The sequence below is a fragment of the Adiantum capillus-veneris genome, chromosome 11, assembly GCF_014529385.1.
Source record: "Adiantum capillus-veneris isolate H3 chromosome 11, ASM1452938v2, whole genome shotgun sequence".
In the NCBI taxonomy this organism is placed as follows: Eukaryota; Viridiplantae; Streptophyta; class Polypodiopsida; order Polypodiales; family Pteridaceae; genus Adiantum; species Adiantum capillus-veneris.
The window spans coordinates 139,989,318-140,010,010 of NC_140941.1; the positions used below are offsets into that span (position 1 = coordinate 139,989,318).

At 48.2% G+C, this 20,693-nt stretch overlaps 1 protein-coding gene across 1 annotated transcript in view; it reads left to right on the forward strand.

The window, feature by feature from the left end:
• The first annotated feature begins 1,969 nt into the window (after positions 1-1,969).
• Positions 1,970-20,693, forward strand: part of LOC147448117 (uncharacterized) — a 70,807-nt gene continuing 52,083 nt past the window's right edge. The window contains exons 1-4 of the mRNA XM_086523980.1: positions 1,970-2,173; positions 2,619-2,627; positions 2,731-2,772; positions 2,855-2,943. Of these exons, the coding sequence (XP_086380106.1) occupies positions 1,996-2,173; positions 2,619-2,627; positions 2,731-2,772; positions 2,855-2,943 (318 nt within the window). The 5' untranslated portion in view covers positions 1,970-1,995. The remainder of the gene's footprint in view (positions 2,174-2,618; positions 2,628-2,730; positions 2,773-2,854; positions 2,944-20,693) is intronic.

The following is a 20,693-nucleotide window of genomic DNA, read 5'->3' on the forward strand; positions in this document are numbered from 1 at the left end:
GTGGAAAACATTAGTGTATCATCACTCTTGTTTTCGAGGACAAAAATGCTTCTCCAAGGGGGGAGTAATGTCATGCTATGGGCAATGCCCAATGGTCAAGGACCAGGCCCAAGGGGCAGACTGCAAGTGTGGATAGGGTATGACTATTTAATGGGAGGTTGGGAGGTTCATTCCAGGCATTCCCACCGAGGGCTTTACAACTATGCTATTATGCTATGCTAAGCAAGAAGAGTGATGATAAGTGAGGAACTATTTCTTTCTCCTATGGATGATTCTTCTTCCTCTTCCCTACCCTCATTCCTTGCTAGATCTCTCCACCTTCGAAGGTGTTTGAGGCCTTTGGATAGTTAATGCTTTTTGCAAAGTTTATGTTATGCTCGTGATGCATGAAGCTTTCCATCTTCATAGCATCACCTAGGTCACAAGGAACACAAAGATTGTATTGTAACAAGTCTCTCTTGATGGGAGAATCTATAATACAAACGCCTTTTGGAGGGGGGACCACTGGCTTTAAGTTAATCTAGTTCTCAACTATTGTCATGTTCTCTAATACTCTCTCTCTCTTGCAAAAGTATTGTTCATTCCAAGTTAATTAAGTACTATGTTTATGTTGCTATTATCAACAATTAAGTTTACCACCTATGTTCTCAAAGTAATCTCACAAAAATGCTCACTCTAATTCTCTTAATTCCGCTATTCTCAAAGTTCATAGGCCATTTCCATTACAATGCCTCTCTTGTTCAACACTAGAGTCATCATAGTTTATCATCAACCTTTTCCCTCCTATGTATGCCCTCCTATTTAGCATGGTCCACGAGCAACAATCTTTGCATCCACAATGTCTCTATTGTTACACGGCCATATGCTCTAGCCAGTCTGAGTTGTTTGAATTGTTTTGGAAGAAGTGGAATACCGTAGAAGCAATAATGATGGTAAACATAAAAGCAGAAGTGAGCGCAACAGTCAACACAAGAGAAAAGTTGCAAAAAGATGATGATCGAGCTCACAGTATACATGATCAACATTACGATCGTATGGATATATGATGGTAATGATGATGGAGGATGAAAATTAGGAGGGATCAATATAATAGCTCTTCAAGGGGCATCCATACAGGAAATTGAGCCATTCAATGTTTACGTAGGTAGGGTTTCATGTGACATGGATCATGGCTGCTTGTGTAGCTTGCAGGCTTTCATGGTCATGATCGAAGGCAAGGGATGAAGGTGAAAATAGATATACAAGCATATGGTAGCACTGTACATTCTGGAGATATAATAAGCAACTTCGAGGTTTGTAATCCTCTTCAAAGACTCCATGTCTATGTGTTTGCTTGGTCGACACAACTTGTCTAGGGGGGGGGGGGGGGGGGGGGGGGTAGGACACGACTTCCGTTCCTTATTACTTTTAAGGAGACACAATGCAGACGCTCCATCGTACTTCTGAATGGCTCTTTTGTGTAATGCGCACTATTTGATCTACATTGTTTCTCTTTTGCTTATTGCATGACGCATACGTTTAACTACCCATGTTGTTTTGTTGTAGCTCAACAATAGCGGAGTCCTCCGCGTTTCATAGTCAGACGATATCACTGCTCATTATCTAGGTTGGTAGTACATTTCAATCTTTAGAGTTTGCCATTGCTTGTTGTTCACAGCTAGTTTTATAGTGTGTTGTTGTTTATCCTAAACAACATGTTTCTAACTCACAACAACCCATCTATCTAAACCGCATCAACACATTAATACTAAACTATGTCAACAAATTTCTTTGGCAAGGCCAATAAGCAAGACTAATTTTTTTTTTTTTTTCACGGGCACTGCATGCGAGCACATGCTCATTGAACATGATCTTGTGAACCCATGTCTACAGAAGTTTTATTACAATCGTTATCTAATTTTTCAAGATTGATAACTTGTGTACACGTACTTTGAGATTAATTTACGACACAAAGTACAGGTACACGTGATTTACTTACTTTAACCATTCCTCACGATGGCACTCTCGTTTAATTTGGGGCGACTACTTTCAACTCGCAGAAAAGATTTCCGTTGGGCCATTGTTCACTTGTTTGCAAATCGTTACTGCAAACGAGCTTTGTGTGTCTGCTTCAAGGTTGCTTCTCGCACTGTTTTTGAAGCCAGAATTCTGAACATCAAAGACAAGTCTCCAGGTATGCCTGGTCACTCTTATCATATGTGCAATACACACAACAGACATCATGGGTTCCATTGTGGCGCTTGCTAGCGCCTTCTAAATCTGTTGCACATTCATTTTGTTTTAAGTTTGATGGAATCGATCTTACTGGCATGATTACACATTTTATTCGCATTTTATCTTAAGCTTTTGGACAATTTCCGGTTTACATGTATATGTCCTTGTTAAAAAAACTCATTTATCAAAAGATCATTGTGCATGGTTTTCCGCTGAACTATAAGAAACTACAAAAGGTACAATTAATCATGACTAGTTTTAGTGATTTTACAAGAGAGGAATGCTACAAGCTAGAGCCTTTGCAAACTATTGTAGCTTCCATAGCACATAGAAAGGTAGAATGCTTCTCATAACTACACATTGTAACTACCTAGTTCCAAACTCAGTGGCTCAGTTATCTACAGAATTCAGAGGTTGGAGCAATGACGAGCAGGGAGTGGAAACAAGCCATGGACAAAAAACTACAAAATCTTGTCAATGATATGGGCATTTCCATGCCTGTTGGGCTCTACACAGCCATCGCTGCTTTGCTGATCACTTTCTTTGTCGGAGCTCTCTGTATGCCTTCATGGATCTCTAATTTTTCCTCTTCCCCTTTTCTATGTCCATCTGTCTTACCCACCCTTTTCTTTTGTTGCAGTTGCCCAATTCTCGTTCAAAAAGAGGAAATCAGATACCATTTTACTGGCAGGATTAAGTGGATCTGGAAAGACTGCGCTCTTTTATCAGGTATAATTCTCCATTATTGCAGAATACATAAATTTTCAAGCCACATGGCTATATATCTATTATGGGTTGAGAGATATCTACCACAAGCAACATGTGTCACAGTTCTGCATAATTTTTGAATTGTGAGTCACAGTCCTGCATTTGGCAGCTGAGGCAATAATTGTGCTGGTGTGAGACAAGGTAAGCTGCAAGCTGAGAAATGGTGGTACTAGAGATAATGAAAATGGTTGCATAGGCTAGTTCTTGGATGTAACATGCTACTATCGAGGAAGTGAAATAGGTGGCACATGCAAGCGGTTGTTTGGATCTTGTGCATGGCGAAGTTTGAGCTTTCTCTTGTGACATTCTCTATTGTTATTGGTTTACCTTGAAGATGTCCTCGTGGGCTGCCACTGGGGGTATCCTTTGCAGGCACCACAATGTAACTTATTGTTATTAGACCTTTGCTAGCGTAGGGTTAGCCCTAGTTACTATGCCTAATAGACCCTCTCTTTCTCTAACTAGCCCTATTGTAACAAGCCCCGCCACCTAATCATTGCTTTTGCTTAATTTCTTGAGAAGATGGGATATATTCTTGGAGCAACTATCCACTCTTGTGATGTGTGTCAATCAATTTGCCATGCATAAGTCTTTGATTTCGCTCTCAACTTAGCCGGTTTCCACATCGATAATTTTTTTTCCGAGAAAAAGATCCTTCTGTTAGTTAATGAAAGCTGCCCGTAGGGCTACAACCTCCTCTGCAAGAGAGGGCTACAACAAACATGATGGGGAGACTCTCCCAATGAAAGAACAACATATATACAATAAGGCTAAATCAAGGGATGGGAGGAGGGAAGAGCCACATAGGTGGTCGGTAGTGCCATCTGAGCACACCCTGGACAATGGTATAGAAAGGCCCAAGGCGCCAGAGTCGAAGGAAAGCCTCGCGGCGCTCCCGCATGCGGTCGGAGCTGCCCTGTAGTCCCTCTAGCTGTCCTCTGAGAGTATGGATCAGCTCTAGCCAAAAGTCACGAACAGTCTCTGCTGGCGGCACAGAGCGGGCCTCAAAAATGCGGAAACAGCGGGCCCGCTAGATGAACCACAGTGTCAGGCCACTGATGAGCTCCCAACACTCCTCTCTCTCACTGCACCACTCCTGTGGAGTAAGCTCTGTAGAGCAGGCTGGAGTGTAGGACGCCCCCCCTGTATCACTATCATCCTGCTGGTGGAAGAAAGCTCAAACTGAAGTGTCGGGCCCGTGAGAGTGGACCAAGCCGCTGCCTCCCAAGTGTACTGTCTAGCCGTGGAGAGAGTAGGCATCAGCCGAAGAACTCGTAGCCACACTTGCTGGGCCGAGGGACAGTCCCAAAGACAATGACGCTGACTCTCCACCAACTGGTCACAGGCCGCACATGCGGCCGAGAGACCACTATGCACAAGCCAGCTCCCTACTGCTGTAACTCTGTGTGCAACCAGCCACTGAAACAAAGTGACGCGCCTCGGCTGTCTGGAGTCCCACAGCCTCTGCCAAAAGGCTGCCAAGAACTCGACTGTGAGGCCCTCCTCCTGCCAATGACGTGCTGCAGCGGGGCGGGCCTCTCTTTGTGCTGCAAGGATATGACGTCCAAGCCGAACAGTGTACTGAAAGAAGGGGACTCCTGGGTGGTCTGCAGAAGAGAAGGGGTCCCGCCATAGCCACTCACCAGGATCCCATTGTACTCGTGCTAGTGGACAACACTCCCAAGCCCATAGCCTCCAGTGTCCAGTCTCAAGAGCTGCTGGGTCACGGTCTATCACGCAAGTCCTCCCACAGATGCCCACAACTCGGATCCTCTGGAAGCAGCACTTTGCTACCCGCGGGGCCTCTACTGCAACTCGTTGTAGTCGTCCCCCACCCTGAAGCTCGAAGAACAGGGCTGGGACAGTCTCTGAGCAGGCCCTGACTGAAGTGAGAACCTCCAGTCGTGTGAAGGCTCCCATCCACCGGGGTGCTACTGGCTCGAGAGGCGTGAGCCACTCAGCTGGAACTGACTCTGAGATGTCCCGACACATGCTCTGCACCCCTCTCATGCCCTGAGCTGGAAACCTGCACCTCCTCTGACAAACCTGTGAACTCTAGCCAGTCACCTAGAGAGCGCGTGACTAGAGAGCGCGCTGGACCTGCTGCCATGGGACCCCAAGAAACATGAGGTCGACTACCAACCAAGTGGCCTCTCTGAGTGCTAACCATGGGGTTCCAGACGAGGGGCTGCCGTAGGCGCTCCTCCGTGCACATCGGCTGTCGCTGCTCCAGTCCACGCCGTAAGAGCTCCCAAGAACGAAGCAAACTCACAGCGAAGCGGTCCTCCAGTCTCCTGCCCAAAAGCACCTGACTGTGAGCCTGTCTGTACAAAGCTGACACCCCTCTGATCCAAGCATTTGAGAAGCCCATCGTGCTGAGAGTGCCCTCTAGAAAGTCCCAGTCAACTCGGTCGTACGCCTTCTCAAAATCGAGAAGAAGAATCACAAGGTCCTCACCACGGAGCCGTGCCAGGGCAGAAGCCTCGCAGAAAGTAAAGATGTTGTCAAGGATACTGCGTTCCTTGACAAAACCTGTCTGAGTCCCATGTATAAGGCTCTCTAAAAGTGGCTGAATCCTCAAACTCAGAGCCTTGGCAAGAATTTTGTAGGCTGAGTTGAGGATGGTGATGGGGCGCCACGGTCGAATCTCATCCAAGGAGCCACCCTCCTTGGGAATGAGGTAGATCAGGCCCTCACTCATGCTGTCAGGCATCACTCCTGTGTGCAAAATGTATTGAAAAGCACTACAAAGATCTGGGCCAAGCAGGTTTCAGTACTCCAAGAAAAAGGTGGGAGTCAACCCATCCTCACCTGGACAGCTACCACAAGGGAGGGCCCTCAGAGCTGTGTGCAGCTCCTCAAGCTGAAGTGGCATCACTAGCCTCTGGCGCATCTCCTCTGTCAGAAGACATGGCATCTGTTCCCAAACCTGCTCCCTGCATGCATCCTGCCGCTCTGACTGAGGCTCAACCAACAATAACTCACGGTAAAAGTCAGTAGCAACGGCACGCATATCCTCGGGCTCACAAGCAACTGACCCATCGGGCCTCCTCAACTGAATGACCTTGGCATGCGAGTGCCGAGGTCCCACTGTCTCAAAAAAAGCACCAGTCACTCTGTCACCCACCTGAGTCCACTGAGATGCCTGTCAGTGAAAGGCAAACTCATGACGCCTCTCCTCTGTGCTAGCAAGCTCCTGTCGAGCCTGCTGTAACTGCTCCTCCAACCATGGATTGTCTGGATGCTGCTCCTGCATCCTCTGTAGTGAAGCAATGCCTCGTCTGAGACGCTGCTCCGCCTCCCTCGCTGCAGCCCGGCGAGCCAGAGACTCCTGAAGAAAAAAGTGGCTAAGCTGAGCTAGGCCTGAGGCCACTCTGTCTTCAGGTGAGACCTGGCTGTCCATGCCCTCTGTCCAGAGAGCCTCTACCCTCTCTCTGAGTGCTGAGTCCAACAAGACCCTCTCTGGGATGCGAAGCATCGTGCTCCCAATTCTCTGTCTGTCTGCCACTGTGAGGATCACTGGTGCATGGTCCGAGAAGGAAGTCCCTGCCAGGATGCCCACTGAACCCCCCAAGTCACTGAAGTGGTCACTAGTATAGAAGCGATCTATCCGCGATAGATTCACTCCTCCCACTCTGCGGTCCGCTCTAGAGAAGGCAAGATTGTCTGGGGGCCGCACAAAACCAGAGTGTTGCCATGTATCCGAGACCGAGACCCTCAAAGTCATACAAAACCTCTCCCAAGCTGCCAACTCGACTCCATGCACAGTAGCATGGCTGCCAGCAATCCTGTCAGAAGGGTCCTCCAACATGTTGAAGTCCCCTCCTATATACCAATGATCGGCCTGCGGCAGAGACTCAACAATCTGTGACCAAAACTCTGCACGAGCACTCGCCACATTGGGCGCATAGATGTTCAGGAAGCCCACAAGGCCACCCTGAACTTGCATAGTAATCCACTGAGCCTTGCCTGGCACAATAATCCCTCTGCCCACAATGGCCTGCTGCAATGAGTCCGCAATAGTCATACATACCCCACCCTGGATGCCTCCAGGTCCAAAAGAAGCTGACCAAAAGGTATCATAACGTCCACGCAAAATCTGACCACATCGCCGAATGCGGCTCTCACACAGATGGAGCTCCTGAAGCATAAGGAGATCAATCTCTCCTCCCACAAGGCAACGCTGAAGCTCCTGACGCAAATGGCCCCGCTGTCGCTGAAACTGGGGCCCACCTAGTCCCTGCACGTTCCATGAGACGATCCTCATGGGGAGCGAGAGAGAACAGATGTTGCCGTAGCAGCAAGACGGGCTATCTTCGAGGCAGGCTTGGATGGGGAGTAATCCGCAGCAAGACGGGCTATCTTTGAGGCAGGCTTGGATGGGGAGTAATCCGCATCCGAGCGTCCTCTAGATAGGCGTGACTGCAGTGAGTGCCTAGCCCAAGCCCAAGCAGAGCGAGCTGTGCGTAACGCAACCTCCTCTGTCCAGGAGTCCTCATGAATGTATACATAGCAAGGCAAACACTGCGTATCAGCAAAGAAGTACACCACAATGTGCCTACATCCTGCTGAGTCTGGGGGTGTCACCGCAAACTTGGCCAATGGCCACAAAGTCTGCAACAAATCTGTAACTCCAAGTTCTCCCATGTGGTGAGAGAACTCTAAGACCTGTGTATGCAACCATCCCACCACTGAGTCAAGTAACCACTCTGTCTCGGCCCTACCACAGAGGGGGAAGGAGAAACCAACTGCTGAGTCCAGGGCCTCTGTCTCCCTAGCGGCGAGGAACAAAACATGGACCCTGAAACATGCTGCCTCATGGTCTGCTGCGGAATTGCCGAGAAAACGAGTGAACCTGTAGTCGAAGAAGTGCCCGCGGCGTCGGATGTCAATGCTCGTCAGCCCACGAGGGATGGTTGCAAGGGAGGATGTCTGAATCTGCAGAGGGGGCCGCAAGAAGGGCTGACCCTCTCTCGCTAGGCGACTCGCGGCAAAGGCGCTGCCAAGAGATCTCCTAGCCGTCGGAGAGGGACCAATCTCCTGAACCGACTGAGGAACTGGAGCAGGAGGGGGGGGAGAGTGGAGGAGAAGAGGGGCGGGATGGGGCGACAGAGGTAGAGGGGCGAGGTGGAGAGGCGACGAGAGCAGAAGGCGGGGAGGATGAGGCAAAGGGGGGGAACTCTGGGGGGGGGGGGAGCAGCTGTCGATGGAGAAGCGGAGGTGGGGACTGGCGCAGGGATCTCCTCCTGCTCAAGAGGACCAAAACGGTTCCCCGTGGGAACCCATTGTTGCTGAGTAGGCACCTGAGGGCCACTTTGAGTGCCACGCTGACGCTGTGGCCCCTGGCGTCGGCGGCCACGGGCCTGCTGCCACCCCTCCTCCGCTGGAGCCCCAGGCTCGGAGGGTGGCTCTGCATTCGTACGCTGTGCCGCTGGCTGTGGTTGCGGGCCAGCCTTGGCAGGATGGGGCTGAGGCTGTGGTGCAGGTCACGGCCTCCTCCGTGGACAGGCCTTCGCTAGATGGCCCATCTGTCGACAAATGAAGCACTGGTTCGGGAGGCCCGAGTACTCCACACTCTGTCGAAACCAACCCCCACTCACCCGAGGTAAAAGGAACCTTCGGGAGCATGTGGGTATCTCTGACCAAAACTCGAACTGAGGGAATGCCAACCGCCTTGGCAGCTACTGATGCTGCCGTGCGAGGTGTCTCCAGGACAGTCCCAACGGCGGAACCGATCCTGGAAAGAAGTGGTAGGTACTCCCTCCGTAAACCCGGAAAGCAGACTGAGATGGGGATGTTTGCCCCCTCTACTAGAACATCCGAAGCTGGGTCAAAACCATGTCGCCACTGTCGAAAGTGGGCACGTGATGCTCAGATGGCCAGTGGACTCATAGCTATGACCTCGAAGCTGTGTCAAAACCATGTCGCCACTGTCGAAAGTGGGCACGTGATGCTCGGATGGCCAGTGGACTCATAGCTATGACCTTGGACGCCATCTCGGAGGACTCAAACTCGATCTGATAGTAACCCCGTTCGAGAATCTGGACATCCAAAATCTTTCCCACCTCTGCGAGAAGGCGGGCCTGGAGAAGGTCTCGCAGCTCTCCTTTGCTAGGTCGGGTGCCGAGAATCTTGCAGATGACCGAGGTCGCCTGCAATCGCTCTACCTCTGCGGCAAGGCTCGCTTGCTCTGTAGGTGAGAGAGCAAGTCGAATGGTGGGCTCAGCGGGGTCGGGCGAGGGGGCTTCTGGCGAGTCCCTCTGTGGCGAAGCTGGAGCCTCCATCTGTGTCTACTGCTGTGGCGTAAGGAGGGGACAACGGAAGGGTGTTGCAATTGGGTGCGCCAACACTGCTCCAAGGAGTTGAAACAAATGCCGAAAGTGCCGAACTGCAGGGAGTATCTGAGGAGGAGGACCCAAACTGGCGGGCGAACGGGCCGAGGCGGGGGGGGGGGGGGGGGGGGGATATAGCGGGCTGGGGCAAGCGGGCAGGCGGCGAAAAAACTGGGGCTGAGGGCGGGCGGCGGCAGCTGGGGCTGAGGGTGGGCGGACGTGCTGGGATAGGGGCAGCGCGAGGGGGAGCAGCGGGGGGTGAGGGCGGGCGGGAGGGGGCAGGCGAGCGGGGGGCAGCGGGTAGCGGGGGGGGGGGGGGGTGTTTGGGTGGCGATGGCGCAGCGTGGAGTTTACAGCAGCAGCGAGCGCGCGTTCAAGCTACGGACAAACCTCGAATAACTTGAAAGAGCTCCTTTCAAAATTCCACATCGATAATTGCTTGCCTCTTTGATCAAAAGCTCTCCATTGAGCATGATTGGATCAACTTCGGGATTTGTTTGCTCACACTACCCGCTCTCTTTATAATTGATAAACAAGCCCAATTTACATCTACCATTCAATTTCCGCTTATTATAATTGCAATGCTAATCTTTGTGCTTGTGCATAGATCTCGGCGAGCTTGGTTGCATCCATTGGCAGCTCATACTTTATGCTCTCAAGTTATTTTTTATATTTTAATAGCATCATTTGTAGGCCTACTTGAATTATCTTTTTAATGCACACGGTCTATATGAACTTTAATCTTAGATTAAACAATGCTAGAAATCGAAAATAAGTTTTTGTAAATTTGAATTCATTGCGTACCTTACGTACCTTATCCGAGAATGATGAACAATACACGTATTGTACCCATACCTACTGTATGGCATTTATCGCACCTAACTACCTTTTCGTGGAGAGTTTCTTTAGAGCTTTGTGTTACTTATGTGTAGCTCAATAGCTCAATAAGTGAAATGCACTTGTCACATAAAGGATCCCTCTAGACCACTATAAACCTTGATCGATTGACCTATTTGATGGGAGTGGAGTTTTTCCAATGTAGCAGGCATTGCACCATGTACGGCATGAACTCTTGGAATGGAAGGTTCGACTCCAAAAGCCTCAATGATCTATCAAATCCCTCTCCAATCACTCAGCATCCAAGGTAGGCTACTTTTCGAACTTGACCGAGTATCTCTGGATCACTTTGCCTTCAGCTTCCTGCTCCTTGCGTGCAAACTCTTGCTTTGGTTGAATAATCTCCTGTGTCCCGTCAACCTCAGGCTGTTCATCTAGTCTTCTTGCACATCACCTTCAAAAAGGTTTAGGAGACCCATATGAAAAGCATTGTGTTCCTACATTAGCTTTATCTGAAAGAAATATAATTTTAAATGAATTTTTGGAAATAACTGGATTCATAAGTGAGAGGGTTTTCATCCGAGTAGAGATATTTCTAGTTCGTCATTTAGAGTAATGATGAGGGCATTGTGAACAGGAATCTGTGTAGGCCACCAAGAATGGATATTTTTGATGCATCGCATCAGATGGGTGACAGAGAGCATTGAGAAGGAGTATTCAACAATCTGGAATGGACATCTCTGATGCATCACGGGATGGATGACATAGAGCATTGCGAAGGAGTTGTTCTGTAAGTTCGGTGAGAGACTAAATGATGGGTATTCTTGTTGCGTCACACGGTGGGTGACATGGGCATCGGTAAGGAATATTCCATAGTCAGAAGGATTTTGAACTGAGTTAGAGTTGTGCACAAGAAACGAGACAAGCACTTGAATGAAGATGGGTTCTGAGAAAGCTTTGAGGAAATGCGGTTGCTTTCTAAAAAAGCAAGTTGCTTTTTGGGGAAAGCAGATGGTGCTCTATAAAGTAGTCTATGTTAGCATTGCCTCTGTGCATGAGGTTGTATCCAAGGACGCTTGGGTTGTGATTGTGTAAGCATGGTTTTTGGCAGGGTTAGATCCTTTGAAAAGTGTTCGAGTGGGCAGCCACTAATGAAAAAAAAGGGCCATTGAAACATGGAGGCCCCCATCTGGATTCTGCCTCTATTTCTGGCACCATCTCTCTCTCTCTCTCTCTCTCTCTCTCTCTCTCTCTCTCTCTCTCTCTCTGGTGTGGGGCTCTCCCCAAAGAAAACCTCGGCCTAGTGAAGACAACCCCAAGGTAAGTGTATGTACTATGCATCTGTATACTCTACAATCTCCTGACCATATGTGAAAGTCGGTGCTGATCTCCTGATCCACTGTGGTGTGGTGTTAAACACCATAACCTTGGTTTTACCAAGGTTTATAGACAATCCACTATCCTTTGCAAAACTGTGTAATGCATCCAATTGCCGCTGCATACCCTCTAGTGAGTCAGAGATGAACACAATATCATCAACATATAACAACAATGAGATCCATGTCCTTGCCAGCTGGGCACCTCTATCACCCTCTCTGTCAATGTAATCAGACACCTCATCAACATACATACCAAATAGAGTAGGAGACAATGGGCAACCCTGTTTCACCCCAATGGTGCAGTGAACTAAATCAGATATCCCCTCCGGAGTGCGTACAGATCTGTATAGAGCCATAATCCCCCAAATTAACACTATGGGCACCCTATCTCCTGTAGTCTGTGCATCAATCGAGCTCTCGGTACCATGTCAAATGCTTTGCGGAAATCCACAAAGCTGCAATAAATCCGTCTCGCATGTGACCTGCCCTCCTCAATGATGGCTCTGATTGTCAGAATATGATCAAGAGTGGAGAAACCCCTCTTGAAACCGGCCTGGCCCTTTGCTCGTACACCCTCACCCTCTGCCCAATACTCAACTGCTGCTCAAGAATGGATGCATACAACCGTGCCAATGTGTGCCCAACCATAATAGTGCGGTAATTTCTAGGCTCTGTAGGATCACCTGCTTTGAAGATAGGCACAATAGTAGACAACTTCCAAGTCTCAGGTAACCCCTCACACATAGCACGATTGAACAACACTGCAAGAACCTCTACGAGCATATCTCTAGGATGTGTAAAATGCTCTGCTACTAGACCATTATGATCATATGCCTTGCTCGTCCTCATCCTTTCAATGGCTCTCTTTACCATCTCAGTGGTAAAGAAGGTGCTGTTAGGTGGGCATGGCTCTGTAGGATTTGGAAGGGGGTCCTGTCAAGGAACCGTATATAACGATGAGGCATACTGGCCCCACATATTAGGACAAGTAATCACTGGGGGAGAGGAGTGCTCATGAAAGAATCGCCAAGCCTCTCCTGAGTCTCTACTCAAGAACAACTGATATAAGTCTCGCTCCATTTGGGCCAAGTAAGCTCGTTTCTTCCGTCGCACAAGGCGCCGGGAAGTAATTCGAGATTGTCCGTAAGTGGTGACTTCTAAAAGAAGATCCCTCTGAAGCTGGGCTCTCATCTCTCTGCACTCCTCATCATACCAACTATTTGAGGGCATGCTCCCAGAATATCGCCTTTGACCACCGACTGAGAGTGTGGGTATGCCACTGATGTTGCACCATGCAGTGTCGGAGTCAGTAAAGTGGAGTGAAAGTGGTGCACTCCTCCACTAAGAGGCCAGGACCAGCTGTGCATAGACGGCTATAGATCTCCTTTGTAGAAACCGAGTCAGTCTCTGGTGTAAATGTATAATGGGTATGTGACCTGTCTCCTGATGTCTGGGTTGTACTATACTGAAATGAAACAGGCAATGTCAAAAGTGTTTGATCCACTGCTACGCCCACTGGTCTGGCTCCCACTACGAAATCCTGAATACAAGGAATAAAGCTCGGCTGTGCCATAACATACATAGTCTACTGAAGTGGCCCCGTGTCTGTGTGGAAAGCATGTGAAACCGGCTGCTCCAAGAAATCGCTGTAAGCCATTAAGTATGGCTAACCCATGTGTAGGCGTCATCGGTGAGGTATCTACCATACTCCGTTTGCTCTCTGTCATGTGAACGGTTATATGGCAATGTATAAAATTCGGCCTGTGTCACCTCTTAGCCTCACCCACATGTATCTAGCATGATCATCTCTCCGTACAATATGTAGTAGTGGTTGCAACTCCTCCCTAAATAGCAGTGCTACTCCTCCTGAACCTCTACTCCCATGCTCCGATCTCGCGACTGTCTTGTGGACCGTCTCCCATCTGTATCCGACCACATGTGGCATAAGCTGTCTAGGGGCCTTATGTGTCCTTAAGAAGAAAACAATGTCCATGTCTCTGAAACTGTCCTCAAAGGCACCAACGTCCAACCACATAGATCCATTACAATTCCAAGTAGTCATCGTCAGTGTGGTCCCATAGGTCTCACACCGTCATGTAGAGCGCCGCTCTACAATCACCACCCGACCATCTCTGTAAAAGGCCATCTTTCCCTTCTCCCTTGCCGCCGTAATCTCTGGCATTATCTCTCTCATATGCGCAAGCTGTGAGAGAGAGAGAGGTCATCACCGAGGAAAATACCTATCTCTTGAGAGTAGGCCTCTTTCTCAAGAATTCCTTCTTCTCTTCCAAGGAGAGAGAAGAAGAAGAAGAAGAGAGTTTTAACGTCGTAGGTAACTATCCCGCGAGAGAGAGAGAGAGAGAGAGAGAGAGAGAGAGAGAGAGAGAGAGAGAGAGAGAGAGAGAGAGAGAGAGAGAGTTGACACCAGATGGGGTCCCAAACCCCTCTCCAAGGGCCCCCCTCTTTACTGCTAGAGAGGTATTTGCTTTAGATTGAACAAAGTCTGGTACAATGGTTCTAAATGCTGAGATGCTTGACGACGACAACGATGCTTGCGGTAGGTGCTGAAGCCTGAGATTGCGAGGCTAATGGGCTGAAACCTGAAATCGCTATGGATGCTGATGGAATATTGCGAATGCGGCGAGGCTAAGGGCTGATCTACTATCGTCGATGACGACGGTGGCTGAAAACTGAAAAACACTAAGTGTATGGCTGGCTGAAAACTGAAAACGCTGGTATGGTTGTTGCGGGGTACAGGGCTTTATGACTGGGCAACTTGAGGATGATGCTTTCAAGACTTAGTTAGTTGCCGCTGTGATTGTCTTTTCAAGGCTGGTGCAGAATCCGGAGTTCTTGCAAGCGCCACCAGTGCAACAGCAAAATAGGCAACCTACGCTGCGTACGGAGCTTGTTGATGCTCAAGCCCAGGTACTTCATGTGGCTCAGGAGGAAAGGGAACACTCGCATGTTGCGAAGTCTGGGGCTCCAAAACAGGTTGCTCCTGTGCTTGAACAGGTGGCTAGAGCGCCTATTCCACAGGTTATGCCAGTTCAGCCCGCCACCTTTCAGAGCCAGCTTGCTGTCTTGAATGGACAGGGAACTGGATACCAGGCTATGCACTCAGTTTTTCCACCACCCACGGTACATCCTGGGTATTTCGGGGGTGGATCAGTGTTCCAAAGTATGGCTGGTTATGCGCCTGGAAGTCAGCCGTACATGCCAGGAACAGTGTTTGGGGGTATGCAAGGCATCATGCCAAACCCCATGTATGGTAGTATCGGCCAGTTTGGGGTGCCACAGGGTCATTTTGGCATGGCTGGTTTTTCTTGACAGCAGCCACCTCTGACGCAAAATGTGAATGGCCAAGATGTGCCGATCATGCCTATTACAGTGCCCATGTTGCAGACCATCCCTTATGACAACTTGGGGGCACTAGAGAAGCCGAAGGCTTACAAAGAAGGTGGTGCAGCTGTAAAGTTCAGTACCTTCAGTGGTTTCGAGGATAAGACAAAGGCCCTCACTTTCCTCCAGCAGTTTGATACAGCTTATGCTGGAGGGAATTTTACAGAGGCCTCGAAGGTCAGGAAAGCTGCCACTTTCTTAAAGGACAATGCGCTTACATGGTGGACGACATTGTTAATGCAAGGATAGGCACCTGCCACTTGGGTTTACTTCAAGCAAATGTTTGCATCTGCTTGGCTGTCAAATGAATTTGAAGCCGACGTCATGACAGATTGGCACCAGCTTACTTCAGCTTCGTGCAAGAGCTTGCTGGAGTACAATAGGAGGTTTTGTAAAGCGTTACTCTCAGTGACCTCCTACAGATTTGTGCCATTGACAGAGCAGATAGAGAAGTACTGTTGTGGGCTGCCTAAAGGGCCTCACGATTACTGTACAAAGAACAAAGTGGCTACTCTCACTCAGCTTATGGAAGTTGCAAACACTGGTCTTGCCTTGTTGAAAGGAGAGAACAGTGGATTTTCGAGCAGCGACAAAGGAGGGCAGCAAAAGAAAAATTCAGCGAAGAAGCCCTTTGTGAAAACTCCTGATGCGTCACAGGGGTCAGAAAAGGCCACCAAAGACAAGGATTCAGCCGGGACTTCTAGAGCGCAGGGAAAGAAACAGAAAAGGAAGCCTTTTGTGCGCAAGTCGCTCGAGGAAAAGAAGGTCCTAATGGCTGAGAACAAATGCTTTATATGCGAGCAGCCTGGTCACTTTTCTATCAATTGTCCACAAAGGAAAAGACAAGCTGACTCAGAGGATAAAGAAGACCAGAAAGGCAAGAAGCCTATACCACGGCAGGTTTAGTGCCAGACATGGTGGGTGACAGGCCCAGCACAGATTCCAGTGAATTATGCATGGCATGGGGTAAAGTTAGGGATCATACGACACTCATCTTCTTTGATCCAGGTGCCAAAGCCAACTTTATCTCACCAGAGTTAGCTATAGGCTGGGTATCAGAGCTGAAGAGATGGGGTACACAGCAGAGGCAGGGTTGGCATGTCCTGGCCACTCAGAGTGTGTTACTCCCATCATTGGAAAACTGCGTCTGCATATTCAGTCGTATGTGGACACAGAAGAGTTTTACATCATGCCGCTGGAAGGTTGTGACGCCCTGTTGGGGATTCCGTGGATGTTCCGAGTGCATGGAGTCTTGGATGCCTACAACAAAAAGATCACTATACAGCATAGGGGCAAAACTCACATCTTGGATGTAACGCTTAAAGGAGAGTCAGTCCCTATTGTATCTGCTTCTGCTATCACTTCTGTAATAAAGAATCATCTTTCTGTGTACTTGATTTTTGCACTTGATGTCTCAGATAATTGTCAGTGAAATTTATCTATGTTAGATAAAGAAAGGTAAGAATTTTTGCGAGAGTTTAGTGACCGTTTCTCTGATTCATTACCGTCGCAATTGCCGCCAGAGAGACCTGAGGATTATCGGATAGATTTGGTGCCAGGGTGTAGCCCACCAAATAGACCTCCCTACAGGGTTTGCGCGGCGCAGTAGAAAGAGATTATGGGCCAGGTTGAGGAGTTATTAGAGAAGGGGCTGATTCAGCCTAGTTCTTCACCCTGTTGCTCCCCAGTGCTCCTAGTGCAAAAGAAGGATGGCTCATGCCGCATGTGTATTGATTACCGTGCGTTGAATAAGAATACCATCAAGAATAGGTTGCCTATTCCTAGAATTGATGATATTCTCGATCGTTTAGAGGGTGCTGCAATTTTCAGTAGGATAGACCTTAAGAGTGGGTACCATCAGATTTGTATAAGGCCAGAGGATGTGCACAAGACTGCGTTTAGAACGACATTTGGTCTTTATGAGTTTCTAGTGATGCCGTTTGGGCTAACAAATGCTCCTGCTACGTTCAACAAAATGATGGACCGGATTTTCCGCTTGCATCAACAGTTTGTTGGAACGTTCTTCGATGACATGATAGTGTATTTGAAGAATGAAGAGGAGCATAGGCGTCACTTGACCATTGTGTTCGAAGAGCTGCGCAGTCACAGTTTACTTGTCAATCCTAAGAAAAGTGAATTCTTCCTCGAAGAGATCCACTTTCTTGGCCACATAGTCTCAAAGGATGGTGTTAGAATGGATCCCGCAAAGGTCGAAGCTATCAAGACATGGCCGGACTTGAAGACTGTGCACGATGTCAGAAGCTTCTTGGGATTGTGTTCCTACTATAGAAGGTTTATCAGAAATATTGCAGAGATAGCATCGCCTCTTCACGCTTTGCAAAAGAAAGAGGTCACTTTCAGATGGACCCAAAAAGAGATTTCAGCTTTTAGTCTCTTAAAGGAAAAGTTGACTTCAGATCCAGTTATTGTTTTGCCAGATCTTAGGAAGTCATTTGTGGTCCAGTGTGACGTGTGTGGCAGAAGCATCGGAGCAGTGCTAATGCAAGATGGACGGGTAGTAGCTTATGAAAGCCAAATTTTGCAAGGGCCAGAGAAGACTATGCAAGTCTATGAGAAAGAGCTCTTGGCCGTGATTCATGCGCTTTCTAGCCGGAAGCACTACCTCTTAGGTGCTGATTTTGTTGTCAAAACAGATCATCAGACCTTGCGATACTTCTCGACACAGTCAAAGTTATCCGAAAAGCATATGCGATGGGCAAACATTCTTTCCATGTTCTACTTCCAGATTATGCATGTGGAAGGCGAGCAGAATGTTGTGGCTGATGCGTTATCAAGAAAGTCACAAATTTCAGTTGTGTCAATTCCTTATCATCATGAGTTAGATGACATGAAGGAACAGTATACTGCTAATGAAGATTTTGCAAGGATCTTTGAACAGTTACAAGAGGGGGCAACATCACGAGCACTACCTCCTCAGGTGGTTTTATGATGATGCATGGCAGACTTTGTGTCACTAGGCCACTGCGACATAAGGTCATGGAAGAGAGTCATGTCCCACCGTATGCAGGGCATCGTGGCATTGATGCAACAGTTAAAGCGGTATAGACATTCTTCTATTGGCCTACCTTGAGGAGAGATGTGGATGCCTTTGTGCAAGCATGCATAGTTTGCCAAAAGGTCAAGTTTGACAGGCAAAAGGCACCAGGGTTGTTACAACCATTGCCGATTCTGGATAAACCATGGGAAAGCATTGCTATGGACTTTATCTTTGATCTTCCAAGAACGCCAACAGGGAATGATGGTATATGGACCATTATCTGCAGGTTAAGCAAGCATACCCATTTTATCCCTGTTAGGAAGAAGATAAAATCTGATCAGATGGCACGCTTGTTCATGCACAATGTGTTTAAGTACCATGGTATGCCACAATCGATTATCAGTGATCGTGATCCTCGCATGACCAGTTTGTTCTGGAGAGGATTGTTTGAGAACATGGGCACTACGCTCAAGTTCTCGTCTTCGTTTCATCCACAAACTGATGGACAGTCAGAAGAGGCTAATTCTATTGTCTTAGATCTGCTGAAATGCTATGTCTCAAATAATAAGGGCAAGTGGGAACAATATTTGCCTATGCTTGAGTATGCGTACAATAATACGGTGCATTCGTCTACTGGCAAAGCACCTTTTGAGATTGTTGAAGGCGGCAAAAAGGTTCCTCCCATTTTGCATACAAAGAACAAGATCTTTGAGGCAGATCGATACGTTGAGGACATGGATGAGATGTATAAGAAGATTAAAGTTGCCTTGGAGAAGACTCAGGCAAAGCAGAAAAAGGCTCCTGATCGTCACCGTCGTGAATTGCTACTATCACCTGGTGATTGGGTTCTGTTAAGGTTTGAAAAGGCAAGGTTAAAGAAGATGAAGGGCAAGGAACGGCTGTTTCCTAAGCTCAGCATGCGTTACTATGGGTCTTTTCAAGTGCTTGACAAGATCAGCGATGTGGCTTACAGGCTGAAATTGCCTGATGCATGGAAGATTCATAATGCGTTTCACGTGAGTCTTCTAAGACCCTTCGTGGTTGATGTGCCAGAAGATATGCCAGATGAGGATCAGCCAGAAGTTGAGGAACTTGATGAGATCCTGGTACCTGAGCAAGTTTTCGCACATAAGGACAGAAAAGTTAAAGGACAAGTTGCAAGACGCTATTTGGTGAAGTTCAAAAACTACCCGCCTATGGATGCAAAGTGGATGGAAGAGCATGAACTGTCAGAGTCACCAAATGTATTGCAGCTTTACCTTGAAGCCTTTGGGTTACAACCTACTTATGCCCCAACCCAACGTGTGCAAAGGAGGGGTAATGATAGAGCTAGTACATCAAATGTACATATGAATTCAGTGTAATAGATGGAAATGACAAAAGTATGAAGGCCTCATTAAGTCATTTGTATCTATGCGTTATGACTTTCTTGCGGATACATGCGATGAGAAAAGAGTGTTGATAGCACAAGATCATCAGTGGCGTGTATTTATGGTATGCAATCGAGGACGTTTACGATTTCAAGAGGGGGGTATGTCATGGGGACGTGGCAACTGTTAACTATGTCACGAGGACGTGGCAACTGCTAACTTTAGTTGTTGGTTTCTTTCCAAGGGGTTTTGTTTTATTTTTGAGACCCTCTTCTTGAAGTAGCAAACGGTCGGACATTGCATGGCCAATGTGAACGGTAGTTTCACCTGCAGATGGGTAAGTGGTCGGCACTGGAATTCGTATGGTAAAAGGATGTCTAGGCTCAGAGAAAGATCATATAGGTCCACCCGTCGCACTTAGCAAGTTGGTGGATACTAGGAAGTGAACTCAATAAAGGCCTAAAGTCAAGGTGTGACTACCAATAGAAAGTATCCGACAGTTGGGCCACATTGCACTTTTGGATGAGGTCCCAATGAGGATAGATGGTCAGATGACCACAGGGAGCCCAACAGAATCATTTCCTAAAATTTAGGGAACTGCTATTTTGGGCCGTGAAATGTGTTCTCGTCATTACCTCCGGTATGACTAGGGGAACATTTTACAACTCTGTTGCGAAGTCAACTGGGCGACCAGTTGGAGATTTTTAAGCGGCGAACTCGAAACGGGAAAATGCTTGTAAATGCGCCAAGTGGCACATTTCTGTGCACTTGCCTCATGCATCAAGAAGTGGCGCTGAATTTATAGCTGGGAGGCTCATTTTTGAGTTCTCTGTCACAGGTTAAGAGCTATGGAGTGCTTCCTTTCCCTCTTATGTACAGTACGGTGCCAGGAGTGATGCCCTGCACGCTACGCACTGCCCTCTCTCTCCCCTACGAGCAGTATCTTATGCCCCACTAGTGGGCTTTTCATTTGACCAATGTACAGTTATGTGGGTTCATGCGCGATTGCCGAGGCAAGAGCCTCTTGCACAGGTACTGGATTAGCTAGCGGCTAATCCCCCACAGGTACAGGTGAATTCGGAGAGGTTTCACGCCAGAAATCTCGTCCGATTCAAAGGGCAAGTAGCCCTACAGGTGCGGGAGCTCGAGATCTTGCTACAGATGCGACCGGCACGCGAAACGGAGCCCAAAACAGGGAATTACAGCCTGCTGTGTATTTTTGCAGGTTTAGGGTTTCGGCCCTAAACGGACCCTAATACCCCCAAGAGGTTCGGGGACGCGAGGGGACCGCTGTACAGGTGAACTGACGCATTTTCGGGGCAGAAAACAGAGAATTCAGCGTGCTGCAGATTCTCTCCAGGTTTTGCAAAGTGTCCGTATGCGTCGGGAAAGT